Source organism: Bufo bufo, chromosome 11 (genome assembly GCF_905171765.1).
Source record: "Bufo bufo chromosome 11, aBufBuf1.1, whole genome shotgun sequence".
Classification (NCBI taxonomy): Eukaryota; Metazoa; Chordata; class Amphibia; order Anura; family Bufonidae; genus Bufo; species Bufo bufo.
In genome coordinates, this window is record NC_053399.1 from 37410466 (window position 1) to 37425500 (window position 15035).

At 43.1% G+C, this 15035-nt stretch overlaps 1 protein-coding gene across 2 annotated transcripts in view; it reads left to right on the top strand.

Moving 5' to 3' along the window:
• Positions 1–15035, top strand: part of TTBK2 (tau tubulin kinase 2) — a 112441-nt gene that overhangs the window by 88535 nt on the left and 8871 nt on the right. The window contains exons 10-14 of one of the 2 annotated variants that reach the window (XM_040412380.1): positions 1624–1781; positions 2805–3021; positions 3593–3804; positions 3907–4486; positions 10136–10384. In XM_040412380.1, coding sequence (XP_040268314.1) covers positions 1624–1781; positions 2805–3021; positions 3593–3804; positions 3907–4486; positions 10136–10384 — 1416 coding nt within the window. The remainder of the gene's footprint in view (positions 1–1623; positions 1782–2804; positions 3022–3592; positions 3805–3906; positions 4487–10135; positions 10385–15035) is intronic. The other variant, XM_040412381.1, reaches the window with a different exon arrangement.

A 15035-nucleotide genomic window follows, 5' to 3' on the forward strand; every position in this document is an offset into this window, starting at 1 on the left:
CTTGTGGCACAAGACCCAGTGTCTTACTAGACCACACCTGTAATCAATTACATATCTGCCTGAAACATTATTGCATGCAGAGCTTTGCAGCAATTCAAGATTTCTATATATTATTATTTTTTGTCCGTGAGTATAAATAAAGCCAAGAACCCAATAGATCTTAAGAAGATTGGATAGGACAGTGTCAGACTCATAGTGACTTATAGAATGCAGGTTTTGCCTGTAAAGTGCAGGATGGGCTATTATAAAAGAATGCAGATGCTCTTGTGTATGCCTGTTTTAGATGATGGGCCTTTTATGGGTTGGTTGCCATCTTAATTGAATTTTCCTCCTCTGATATGGTTCACTTAGGTCCCTTTCACACGAGCGAGTTTTCCCGCGTGGGTGCAATGCGTGACGTGAACGCATAGCACCCGCACTGAATCCTGACCCATTCATTTCAATGGGTCTGTGTACATGAGCGTTGTTTTTCACGCATCACTTCTGCGTTGTGTAAAAATCGCAGCATGTTCTATATTCTGCGTTTTTCACGCACCCCTGGCCCCATAGAAGTGAATGGGGCTGCGTGAAAAACGCATTGCATCTGCAAGCAAGTGCGGGTGCGATGCGTTTTTCACTGATGGTTGCTAAGAGATGTTGTTTGTAAACCTTCAGTTTTTTTATCACGCGCGTGAAAAACGCATCAAAACGCATTGCACCCGCGCGGAAACAACTGAACGCAATCGCAGACAAAACTGAACTTACTTGCAAAGTGGTGCGAGTTTCACTGAACGCATTTCCATTCCTAGGTGAAAGGTCAGTGATATAGAACTCGGCTCCCTAGCTTACAGAGAGTGTCAAGCGCTTGATGCAATTTCAGCCTGACTCTTGCTTGTGCTTTTCCTGTCAACTCCTACAAGCTGTAGACAGTGGAATGCAGTGTAAAGTCACATGTGCTGGAAATACACTGGAGATTCTGCACACAGCACTCAGACTGTATAGATGGTTATTGTGAGTCATGGGAGTGTGATAACTATTTTCTAATCCTTGTGTGGACCTATTATATCATTGCACACCTGGTCACTTAGATAGGGCAGAAAGGATATCTGGAAATCCAGGTGCTGGTTTGAAAACTGTAGAATGTTTAGTGGGACAACCCCTTTAAGTATTACATTGAAATCAATGTGCTGTTAAGTGTATTCCTCCTTGGAGGGTTCTGAATGGAGGACTTCTCGCTTATCCCTTGTAGTAGAGTATTTGAAAATGTTTTTTAAGACCACTGTACCCATATGACCACTAAAGGATTGATCTCACTAATTTTAATTGTCGAAAGAAAAGGGTTGCTGCTGCCAGAGACAATGCACACAATACAATATGCCCTGTCAGTACCATGCTCAGCCCCCTCTGATGTTACAGATCAAAGGGTATACAGAGCCCGCACATCATTCTCTGTAACTAGAAGCATCGAGGAGAGAGGCTGAAACATTTGCAACATTTGAGGGATAGATGAGGAGTCGTCATGTCGGGGGGCTTTCATTTTTATAACCAAGCAAAATGACAGCAGAATCGAGTTGGTTGGTATAAGCAATGGCACGGTTTCTTTTTATGTATTCTTATTTTGCATTTTTTTTGTTTCCTTTGCAGCTTCTTATATCTGTTTTTGACAACAGTATGAAGACCTATGGCGTGGTGGAGAGCGATCCATTTGACTGGGAGAAGAGTGGCATGGACGGTTCATTAACTACCACTACCACATCCACCACTCCTCAGCTTCACACTCGCCTGACACCTGCTGCTATCGGGTATGTGTGCAAATCACTTCCCATATCACTACATAGCTACCAGAAGTGCAGCTCAAGTGTTGGGGTGCATTCACACGACCGCGGTCCGCAAATTGCAGATCTACAATTATAGAAATGCAATAGGACATGCTCTATATTTTTTGCAGGGCCGCGGAACGGAACAACAGATGTGGACGGAAATCAATGGGTCCGCACCTGTTCCACAAAATTGCAGAACGGATGCGGACTCATTCATACGGTCGTGAGAATGAGCCCTTGGGATGTGTCCACAACCATGCTGTCACCTGTATTTGCTGCTCATTTTTATTTTCTTAAAGGTGTTATCCAATTTATATATTTTTTTTAATTGGACACTGCTTTGGGTCTGGTAAAATTAATAATAATCATAATCATAATAAAAAACCCTTACCTTAATCAGTCCCATGCGATCCAGCACCACTGCTCCTTCCTCTGCAGCAGCCTGAGATGTGTTGTTGTGGCTGCAGCGGTGACATTCCACATAATGCTGCAGCCAGTCACTGGCCTCAGTGGTCTCGGGTCGTACACTGCTAAGGCCAGTGATTGTTTGCAGCACTATACATGACGTCACTGTCACAGCCACAACAATATGCCACTGGAGGAAGGAGTAGTGGTGCTGGATCGGAGGAGGATGGTGAAGATAAGGTCGTTTTTTTTTTTAACTCATAGACAGCAGTTTCCAATAATAAAAAAAATTACTTTAACAGTTTTATCACAAAAAGTTTTTTTTTTAAAAGTCCACCCTTGCACACCATTTATTTTACTTTTTTTGATCTTTCTGGGTCCAAAATTTTTTATATATATTTTATAGCAGTTGGAGGTCGTTTTTTAAATGATACAATGATGTTATCACAAGAAGGACTTTATACGGTTTATATTCTGAACTTAAAGGGGTTGTGCAATGCCAGTGAATATTTGTAACTTCTTCTCCACATCTCCATTTATCTCCTCACACTGCAAAAGTGCTCAGAATCATGAACAATGAATCCTGATTTATCTGTTTAGAATTGCAAATGCCACTCCCGTCCATGGGGATCTACTGCGCGAGAACACAGACGAAGTGTTTCCTGATGAACAGCTCAGCGATGCGGAGAATGGTATCCCTATTATGGTTTCCCCTGAACGGATCCCAGGATCACCCAGTCATCAGCGCCCCCAGGAGAAGGACGTTTGGGAGGAGATGGATGCCAACAGGAATAAAGTTAAAATGGGACTCTGCAAGGTACTGAGACATTTGGAAATTAAAGGTTCTCCATATGCTATATAGACACAGTTATATCTTGTATTTATTATACTTTAAATAATGTTCATGTTTCTTGAATTTTATCAATCTACCAGTATTAATCTGGCAGTATTTCTCAACTACCCAAAGCCAAGTATGCTCTACTCCTATTACACAAAGCTATGATCTTATATGTTATGCACCTATTAAAAGCACAGTATAAGAACAGCGCTAGAACCCCCATAAGACATAGCATGTGCTACCTGGAGTACACTTTTAGGACCTAGGCACTAGGTGGTACATAAATGGGTCCCTATAGCTGCACTTCCAACAGATCTCAGTCATTGGTTGTGGCGGTCACGTAACCTTTGTCAAACAGGAGGTTGACACAGGTAGCTACAAGACGGGGAGCGATGGAGCCAGAACCTAGAGGTGGGAACTTGTAAGTATGCTCACCACGCTGAGGAGTCTGAAAAAAAGCAAAATAAAGATGGAAAACCCCTTTAAAGTAGAATTTTTTGGATTTATGTGGTTCTATTTTCATGATATATGTATATATATTTGTTCGCAGGCTGCTGCAGAAGAAGAACATAGTAATGGTCATGTAAATGGCATACATAATGCTCCAAGCCTGGGCTCTCCTGTGAGGGTTCGTTCAGAAATCACACAGTTAGATCGGGACGTTCCTCTTCTGCGTAAATTACGTACTATACACAGCTTCGAGCTAGAGAGGAGATTGACACTGGAATCAAAACCTGATGCTGACAAGTTTTTGGAGAACTGGTAAGGAATGATTCTTTTTTTTGTATGGCTCTTCATGTATTTTCTTCTGCTTGGTTACATAAGGCATCATTTTGTTTTGTGACATGTTTTCTGTCCTTAAAGTGTTGAAAAGATCCAAAAGGAACCCAATCTGAAAGATTCACCAGCTGCTGATGGGTCTTCACCATCTCCTTCTCAACCAAGAAAGACCATTGTAGCCCCGACCAATGCTGACCATGTGTGGCACTATGATGATGAGTATATACCAGAAGGATCTAAGCCAGGGTCAGCCAGTTCCCCAGAGCACTTGGATGGTGTAGTTAGCAATGGATTTGTAGCAGTAAATCTGAGCTCCTGCCGGCAGGAGGTTGACTCTAAAGAATGGGTCATTGTGGATAAAGAGCGTGATTTAAAGGATTTTGCATCAAATGGGAATAAAGGTCAGAAGGTTACTGGAAGTCCATCAGAAGAGGAACCAGAGGTACTACAACCGTTGGAAGAATCTCCTCAAGACGGACCTCCAAAACTGGCCTCATGGTTAGATAACAATAAGAGAACAGATGCAGGGATTGAACTTGATATCCTGGTTACTTCAGGCCCTTGTATTGATAAACTGGATCCTATGTCAGGAGCTGCTGGCCAGCTGCTTCCAGCAACACCTACAAGCCCCATGGAAGCCCAAGCTGAAGGGGCTATCACACCGGTAAGGAATGGTTGTTCTTGTTTAATTGGGCAGTGCTATGATATTGCTGACGTATCCTCAGGATAGGTTATCGATATATCAGATTGGCGAGGGTCAGACTTCCGACACCTCCGCGATCAGCTGTTTGAAGGGGTTGTGGTGCTTATACGAGCTCCGTTCCACTGTTTAAAGGGGTATTGCCACCTGAGACAATGGGGCATGTTGCTAAGATATGCTCCCATTGTCTGATTGGGACCCGCACCTGCACCGAGAACGGAGCGGGGTAGGTGGTGGCTGGAGGACCCTGGCTTTTACTGGGTCCGGCCGCCACCAAGCTCTCTCCCCATAGTACTGAATGGGAGCGCAGTGCGCTTGCGCGGCCTCCGCTCCCATTAATTTCTATGGAGCTGACGGAAATAGCCAAGCCAGCGCTCAGCTATTTTCGGCGGCCCCGTAGATATGAATGGAGGGCGGCTGAGCAAGTGTGCTGCACTCCTATTCAGTACTATGGGGAGAGCGCTTGGTGGTGGCTGTACCCGGTGGTGCAGTGTGACTACAACTGCTCGTCACCTTCACTCAAATGGGATGACCAGCTGTAACTATAATGCCCTGATGCTACAAGCTAGATGGTGTGCAGTTAAACAGTGAAGAGGACGCAGAGCTCACATGAGCACCACAACCCCTTCAAACCACTGATTGGCAAACCGTGAGTCAGACCACCACCGATCTGAGGATAAGTCATAGCCCCTTTTATCTGCTAGTCACACAGATGGCCTTCCTAAATGATAAATGCGTGTCATTTATTTACTGTGAAATGACTAGCATTCAGAAATATTATCCTTTATTGTGCTTTTTCCTAACCATGCTAGGTTTGCTTAACTAACGTCTGGGATTCTTTTCAGCTAATTTTCATCTTCAAAGCATTAGATACCCACTTACGTATAGGCACTGTAACATCATGGTGCAGCTTTGTCTGAACCTTAGCCAGCATGCAACCAGTGCGTAGTGAAGTAACACTCCAGTATAGTGGTAAAGTATCAAATGCAGCTGAATAAAGTATATACATTTAATATTACATCAAACGGTGATGCTTGAAAGTTTGTGAACCCTTCAGAATTTTCTATATTTCTGCATGAATTTTGACTTAACACTACATCGGATTTTCACACAAGTTCTAGAAGTACGGTAGATAAAGATAACCAAATCAAATAAATAATAAAAAAAATATTAGACTTGGTCATTTATTTATTGAGGAAAATGATCCAATATCAGTGTCAAAAGTATGTGAACCTTTGCTTTCAGTATCTTTGACCCCCTTGTGCAGCAATAACTGCAACTAAATGTTTCCATTAATTGTTGATTAGTCCTGCACATCGGCTTGGAGGAATGTTAGCCCATTCCTCTATACAAAACCGCTTCAACTCATGAACTGCTCGCTTCAGGTCCTTGGGCAGCATTTCTATTGGACTAAGGTCAGGACATTGATTTGTTCATTCCAAAACAATTACTTTATTCTTCTTTAACCATTTGTTGATAGAACTAAGTGGTGCTTTAGGGTTCTTGTCTTGCTGCATGGCCGATGTTCTCTTAAGATTCAGCTCACGGACAGATGTCCGGACGTTTTCCTTTACAATGTTCGGTTATAATTCAGACTTCATGTTCCCTCAATGATGGGAAGCCTTCTTGGCCTAGATGGTACTACCACCACCACATTTCATAGATGAGATGAGGTTTTTATGCTGGAATGCAGTTGTTTCCTTTTTTTTCCAAACAGAACCCTTTTTATGTAAACCAGAAGTTCTATTTCGACCTCATCCATCCACAAAACATTGTTCCAGTAGCCTTCTAGCTTGTCCAGATGATCTTTAGCAAACTACAGATGGACAGCAGTGTTCTTTTTGGAGAGCAGCAGTTTTCTTCTTGCAATCCTGCCATGCACACCACTGTTGTTCAGTGTCCTCCCGATGAAGGACTCATTAACATTAGCTAATGTGAGAAAGGCCTTTAGTTGCTTAGAGGTCACCTTGGGTTCCTCTGTGATCTTGCAGACTACTACACATGATTTTTGTTGGTCCATCACTCCTCAGGAGGATAATAATGGTCTTGAATTTCCTGTATTTGTACACAATCTGTCTGACCGTGTGTTGGTAGAGACCAATCTCTTTAGAGATGGTTTGGAACCTTTTCCAGAGTGATGAACATCAAAAGTTCTTCTTTTGAGGTCTTCATAAATCTCTCTTGTTCATGCCATAATACACTTCCAAAACATGTATTGTGAAGATCAGACTTTGATAGATCCTTGTTTTTTAACCCTTTCCTGGGACGGCGATTTTACATTTTTGTTTTTCGCTCCCTGTCTGTCCAGAGCCATAACTTTTTTATTTGTCCATTCACATAGCCGTATGAGGGTTTGTTTTTTGCAGGACAGGAAAGTTGAACTTTCTAATGCCACCATTTAATATTGCATACAGTGTAGTGGGAAGCGGGGGAAACAAATTCCAAATGGGGTGGAAAAAAAACCCCAAAGAAACATGCAATTGTGCCACAGTTCTATTTTTTTTTTTTTTACGGTGTTCACTATGCGGTAAAACTGACTTGTGCTCTTCATTTTCCAGTCAGTGCGATTATGGCGATGCCACCTATGGTGGAGGTTTTTTTGCGTTTTAATACTTGGGGAAAAAAAATAAAAACGTTGAAAAAATTCATTTTTTTCTTGTCATTCTGACGCCCATAACTTTTTTTTATAGTTATGTCTACAGACATGTGTGAGTGCTCATTTTTGGTCGGACAATCTGTAACTTTGGCTAATATCATTTTGGGGTATGTATGACTTTTTGATCACTTTAGTGATGAAAAAAATTGTGAATTGGCCATTTTTCTCCCCCATTACGCCATTCACCGTATGGGATATTAATATTTTAATAGTACTGGCGATTTTTGCCCCTGATATTATTATTTTTTTATTGTTCTAATTTTGATTTTGGAGATAATTTTTTTTTATATATATTTTTCAAAACTGCAGCATTACTGTGGCTATGGCGCTCGCACCTGAGCGGGCACCATCTTTAAAGACCCCGACATCCAGGGCATGAAGCCCCCGTTCCACCACATCCCAAAGATGCTCTATTGGGTTGAGATCTGGTGACTGTGGGGCCATTTTAGTACAGTGAACTCATTGTCATGTTCAAGAAACCAATTTGAAATTATTCAAGCTTTGTGACATGGTGCATTATCCTGCTGGAAGTAGCCATCAGAGGATGGATACATGTTCTCATTCTGTTTACGCCAAATTCGGACTCTACCATTTGAATGTCTCAACAGAAATCGAGACTCATCAGACCAGGCAACATTTTTCCAGTCTTCAACAGTCCAATTTTGGTGAGCTCGTGCAAATTGTAGCCTCTTTTTCCTATTTGTAGTGGAGATGAGTGGTACCCGGTGGGGTCTTCTGCTGTTGTAGCCCACCCGCCTCAAGGTTGTGCGTGTTGTGGCTTCACAAATGCTTTGCTGCATACCTCGGTTGTAACGAGTGGTTATTTCAGTCAACGTTGCTCTTCTATCAGCTTGAATCAGTCGGCCCATTCTCCTCTGACCTCTAGCATCCACAAGGCATTTTTGCCCACAGGACTGCCACATACTGGATGTTTTTCCCTTTTCACACCATTCTTTGTAAACCCTAGAAATGGTTGTGCGTGAAAATCCCAGTAACTGAGCAGATTGTGAAATACTCCGACCGGCCTGTCTGGCACCAACAACCATGCCACGCTCAAAATTGCTTAAATCACCTTTCTTTCCCATTCTGACATTCAGTTTGGAGTTCAGGAGATTGTCTTGACCAGGACCACACCCCTAAATGCATTGAAGCAACTGCCATGTGATTGGTTGACTAGATAATTGCATTAATGAGAAATAGAACAGGTGTTCCTAATAATTCTTTAGGTGAGTGTATATTTACTCAATAAATAAATGACCAAGTGTAATATTTTTGACACATTTGTTTGATTTGGTTATTTTTTATCTACTTTTAGAACTTGTATGAAAATCTGATATAGTTTTAGGTCACATTTAGAAATTCTGAAGGGTTTACAAACTCCCACGCTCCACTGTACATAATATACATCAATAATGTCACAAACTATTAGATCACAGATGACCTAAATTGACCCAATAAAGTATCTTCAAAGCACTATATAAGAGCTCATTTGGACGACCGTATATTTGTGTCCGCATCTGTTCTGCAATTCATTTCCATGGGGCTGCAAAAAATGCACATCGTGTACTGTCCGTATCCGTATTTCCGTTCTGCGGCCCCGCAAAAAATATAGAACATGTCTTATTCTTGTCCGCAATTGCATACAAGAATAGGCATTTCTATCATGGGGCTGGCTGCTCCTTTCCGCAAAATGCAGAACGCACGTGGCCTGTATCTGTGTTTTGTGGATCCGCAATGTGTGGAACGCAAAACAGATACTGTCGTCTGAATGAGCCCTACGTTTGTACATAGAGCTGGAGGTATCAGTGTGTACATGTGCCGACTGCCACTTTGTTCTCCAAGCCCTCTCCTCCTTTTTGTGTTTCCTGACATTACATGGGGGCACTGTACATACAAATCCTCTAAGTATATACTTGTATAACTTTGAATTAATTATACTTTATGAATTGTTTCTTTGAAGATTGATTTACTACATGTGAATATATACAGTATAAATGCGCTAGAATAGCTTCACTTTGCTTAAAATGCTTGTGCCACGTTTAGAAGTTCTCCCCTGTCTAAAAGGCGAAGGTATAACTAACTGTTTGTTGGGAGTCCGATCACTGGGACCCCCACCAGTCCCAAGAATAGGGGTCCTGTTCCCCTGATCTGCTGGAGTGGCAATTTGGGCATGTGCCTGCTGCTCCATTCATTCTCTATGGGACTGCTGAAAATAGCGTAGTGCTGTACTCGCCTATCTCTAGTGGTCCCATAGAGAACGAATAGAGCAGCAGTGCACTCCATCACATCAGGGGAACAGGACCCCCATTCTCAGTATCGGTGGGGGTCCTAGCGGTTGGACCCCCAGCGAACGGTTAGTTATCCCCCACATGTGGATAGAGATAACTTCCCCAAGTTAAAATTAGTTTTTTAAAAGGTAGAGAACCCATTAGATTAGAGCGTTGCTTCTTTTCTTCTGGCTATAGTGCGTTAAGGATTTAACTCTGCAGTTTTTCTTATAGCTTTGCTGCCACTTCTATATCTGAGCATCAAAAAACATGCATTATGCCTTATATTGAATGAAACTCAAAGCCGTTATAATGACAGCCACCATCCAGCTCAATATCCACCTGGACCAGCTGTGCCCTATACATTTGCACAGTAGTGCTACCCTATATGCTGGTCCTCCAGTACTCAAGGTTGAGGGCAATAGTGGGAAATGTCAGGACTTTGAGCTTTGCTTCTTGTTTTAAGTAAGATGGAAGCCCCACTTCTGCTTCAGCCTGCACCATAGCTGGTACAAATGGAGAATGGTCCAGTTATCTGGACTCCATTGTACGTAATGCAGAATTTTGCAGTCTTTCTTTGCTTGCTACGCATCCTCCGCTTCTGCAATGCTGGGTTCTGGCCCTTTGCATACATTGTTTAGTTTTATTTACTTCATTTTGTTTCCTCCCCCCCTCACGTCATATTCACAGCTTGGTGCTTCTCACATCCTGTTATCCTCTACCTCAAGACCTGCTTGCAATCCCATACGCTTCACAAGCCCCAGTACACCCCAGTCGAGCCGTTCAGAGTCTCCACACAAGAAAGAGATTGGCATCCCCAAGAGTCAGTCAGCTGAGAGTTGCTCTTCTTCCTCTCGTTCAGCCAGCCGCAGGAAGCTACCTGCCATTCCCCACGGTGCCACCAAGTATCCCAGTGTAATTCGAATATCAAAGTCCCAGGTGAATGAATGGATCTGTCCATAAAGTCACTGTCACGTGTCTATCCTTGTCAAAGTTTTTGTATCCTTATTATTAACTGTGAAACAGTGTTCTTGTTTAGTCTGTCAAAAAGGACACAAGAAGCCAAGTGGCAGAAAGATTCTCCTGGACGTATGGAACAAAGATTCCTCGAACAGCGAAAATTATTTACGTAGAAAGATTTCAGTAAGACGTTCAATAGATCATATGGGCTTAAACGAATTTTCTCATGAAATCAACCCCTTCTGTCAAGATAGCTGCCCTGCCAACAGCTGAAGGCTGCGGATCTAGCTCCTGGAAACCTCGGCCATCAGCTGTAATTGCCAGAATTAAAATAAAGACGAGTCAGGGGTAGTCCCTAGAGAATGAAAGAGACAACAGGACTGGGGGTGGGGGGCGCCAACAGGATAGGGATGCAAAAATTCGACACTAGAGGTAAGTATTTCCAATAAATAAATAAATAAATAAATATCTGAGGGCCCACAGGGTGAAGAAGGAGAAGGCATCATTCACCAATAAACCAGTCCCCAAGCAGTAAGAGGAAGACCGCAATAAAGTGGAATATAAAAGAGATATATGGTGGCTCCAGCCCAGTCCACGTGCCCATAAGACAATTAATACTCCATCAGGGAGGGGGTCGCAAGATAAAGCTCAAAACACTTGAAGATCCAGGGGTAGGCTGGCCATAGACCTCACCCTACAGGGAAATTTCCCGGTGGGCCGATGACCAGGGAGCCGCCTGAGCCCTCCTCACAGCCACCGGCCAGGTACCTAATGATCTGATGCTCTCAGCATTAATTAATGCAGGCACTTATGCACCTGGCCAGCAGTCGCAGATGTCCTCCTGAATTCAACTGTACCACCGGCCTCAAGACAGTGATACACTTGAATACTGCAGCGAGGGTGGTGGTATTTTGTGCTACACTGTGGTATTTGGTTCTGCAGGGGCGGTATTTTGTGCTTCAGTACAGTATTGCTGGCCCCACCTACTTGTGTTGCCCCGCCTTCTGTCAATTTAGACTCTCCTATAACATGGGGCCCTTTTGTAGGTTTCCAGGGCTACTTTAAGCTCCTAGTCCACCCCTGAGCAGACCCAGGGCCAAAGTTACCTGTAGATATCAAATAGAAAGTGCTTTGTAACCATTTCTGTTTTTATTTCTCCTGATGAAGGGGATTTGTCCTCCCCAAAACGCGTTGCACTTTCTCAATAAATACATCTAAAGCAAGTAAAGTCCTATTGTAGACCTTGAGACATGCTATGCATTCGATATCTACCGGTGACCTTGGCAGGGGATGAGTGGGTCTGCAAGTGTCTTGAGCTTCATCTTGCGACCCCCTCCCCTTCCTGTTGGAGTATTTATTGTATGGTGGTTTATGGGCACGTGGATTGGGCCGGCTCCTTCGTGTATATCTTTTATATTCTTCATCAGCTGTAATTGCCAAGGAAAGCTTGGATTTTATTTTCCATTATTATAGGCGCAGCCATCTTGCGCCAGTTGCTGTTAACACCAATCATACACATTCTTTGCAGCAGCCACATAGACCATAGGATGATATCGACTGACGGTGACTCATTGACTTCTATGGGTGACTATTATGGGCATACTGCGTGACTTGTTCAGGGGTCATTGTGCAGGGAGGGGGAAGAGGTGAGTTGTGACAATCACTTATTGTGAATGGTGGATCTTGTGACAGTACTGCACATGTGCCACAAACTAGTGCGAGGAGAAAGGACAGGGGCAAGAGCCTAACTGCTGTTGAACATGTGCAGTACTGTCATTGATGCTGATGCCTAGAGAAGAGAAACCGCTGCTCATGCTTCATGCTTCATCCCGGACTACCAATCTGTGGAAATACTTTGAGGTAGAATGTGTCCTCAGAAAATGACCTATATTTTAAATCATGTTTTTATGTTTAACATATTTTCAAAGATGTTATTTTTAATTTTCCATGCCAATATCTATAGTTAAACAAAACCTATACAATCTTTTAGTTTTCCCACTGGCCACTAAGCCACTTCTTGGTCTGTACAGATAATATTACTTCAGTTATCTGCTTATCTGAAATTCTAATCCTGCCTGTAATGATACCACTTTTGTGTACAGATACGACAAGATCCACCATTCACAACAGGTGATTGTCAGTGCTTATCTATTCTTTCCTTGTACAATGACCTCTGCACAGGTCACAGAGCATGTCTAGAAAACTCTCCCATAGAAGTCAACGAGGTCCCCTTCTGACCATTGTGTCTATGGACCATGGGACTGCCGTTAGACAATTTTCCTAATGCTTTCTAAATGCTGTTAAGAACAGCTGAGGGAGGATGGCCGTCCCCATAATCATGTTCAGGAAATAGAATACACAAAAAAATCTGCAATCAGAAAATAAAAACAGATATAAAACAGAATAAAAAAGATGTGCTGTATCTAGTTTTAAAAGGTAGTTACAATTTTCCGGACATGTCTGTTTTAGTAACTACTTGCATTCCCCATGTCATATCCATTCTGGAGCCTCTATTCTTATGACTCTATGATGTGGCATTCCTCTGTCTAGCTGCATTTGAGTGAATTACCAGCAGTCTGTAATGAAGGTCCACATGGGTGTTACCAGTTGGAAGGGTGTGTCCCTGCCCAGTCTGACACTGGCAGCACTGATTGGACAATGTCAGACCGTGCAGGGACACGCCCCCCAACTGGTAACACCTAGATTAACCTTTATTGCAGACTACTAGTGCAACAAAATAGAGAATTGAAAGAAAAAGGCAGCTCTCACCTGTTTCTCCTGCCGGAGCACGGATAGGAAGCCTGGACGCGGCTTATGCAAAACTGAAGAAAAGAGAGAACATCCAGCTCTTGATAACAGGGAATCCTTTATTCACAGCAGTATAAAAACTTCCACATACGCAGGGCATTCAAATCTACGCGTTTCGGACCTTTACATGCTGGTCCTTACTAATTATAAAGGATGAATAAAGGATTCCCTGTTATCAAGAGCTGGATTTTCTCTCTTTTCTTCACTGGTGCAACAAAGTCATAAGAATAGATGCTCCAGTATTGGTATGACATGGGGAATGCAAGTAGTTACTAAAACAGACATGTCAGGAGAAGGGACGGGTCCTCTGCTGGAGGTGACTTTGAATCCTGCCCTTACTGAGAATGCGAACCTAGGGTTATTGAGGAGCTCTATAGTCTTATTCGGAAATTAGATGGGGGAAAAAGTTTCTTTACCTCCTTTTAATATGATCACAAATACTAAAGAGAAAAAAAAATGAAAAAAATAACATCTAAAAGGATAAGTAAAAAAAAAAAGTGTATGTAACAAACCTGTTTACTGGAGTCGCCCTGTACTGTGCCTTTAGTTGTTGTCGTCTTTATTTTAATGCATGTTTTATACAAAGTGTCTGTTTTACCTCTGTTATCAATCTGTCTAAGCTATACCTTTTAGGCAAATTAGTTAACTTTATATTTAAAGCAACCCTCCGGTTGAAGAAAAAAAAAAAGAATCACATTAACTAGAGAACAAACAGAACATTACCTGGTGCCCTGCTTTAAAGCGGTTGTCAGAATTATAGAAAGACTCATGCTACCCCTGTAAACAGCCTAAAGTAACAAGTGACACTCCCCTGTTTTCTCCTCTGCTTCTTCCTGCGCTGCAGTCTGGTCCTCAACTTTTCTCTTTTTTATTTTTGAATGGCTGCAGTGATTACATTCTGTGCACAGAGGTCACCACTGCAGCTAGTCACTGTCCTCAGCAGAGATGTCCCTTGCACGGCTGAGGCCAGCAATTAACTGCAGTGGTGACTTGTGCACGGAGCATAACTGCTGCAAGCGAGAAAATTATGTCAGCAGCGGGAGAGTCGAAGCACAGCAAGCCAAAAAATAGCAGAGAAAACAGGTGAGTATCCATTCATTTTTTATTTTAGGCCGTTTACAGGGGTTGATCAGGTTTTTATATAACTCAGACAGTCCCTTTAATCTTTTCAGCTGCAGATCCGCCAATTCCAGGGCTCCTCGACTACTTGTTGAAAACTGTGCATTTGGTAGCCCAAGAAACTTCCTGCTGCCTTTGGAATTGCCAGCACTGCTGATGTGAGCAATGCTGGCCCATCTAAGGGCTCTTTCACACTTGCGTTCTTGTCTTCCGGCATAGAGTTCCGTCGTCGGGGCTCTATGCCGGAAGAATCCTGATCAGTTTTATCCTAATGCATTCTGAATGGAGAGAAATCCGTTCAGGATGCATCAGGATGTCTTCAGTTCCGGAACGGAACGTTTTTTGGCCGGAGAAAATACCGCAGCATGCTGCGCTTTTTGCTCCGGCCAAAAATCCGGAACACTTGCCGCAAGGCCGGATCCGGAATTAATGCCCATTGAAAGGCATTGATCCGGATCCGGCCTTAAGCTAAACTAAACGTCGTTTCGGCGCATTGCCGGACCCGACATTTAGCTTTTTCTGAATGGTTACCAAGGCTGCCGGGACGCTAAAGTCCTGGCAGCCATGGTAAAGTGTAGCGGGGAGCGGGGGAGCAGAATACTTACCGTCCGTGCGGCTCCCCGGGCGCTCCAGAGTGACGTCAGGGCGCCCCAAGCGCATGGATCATGTGATCGCATGGATCACGTCATCCATGCGCATGGGG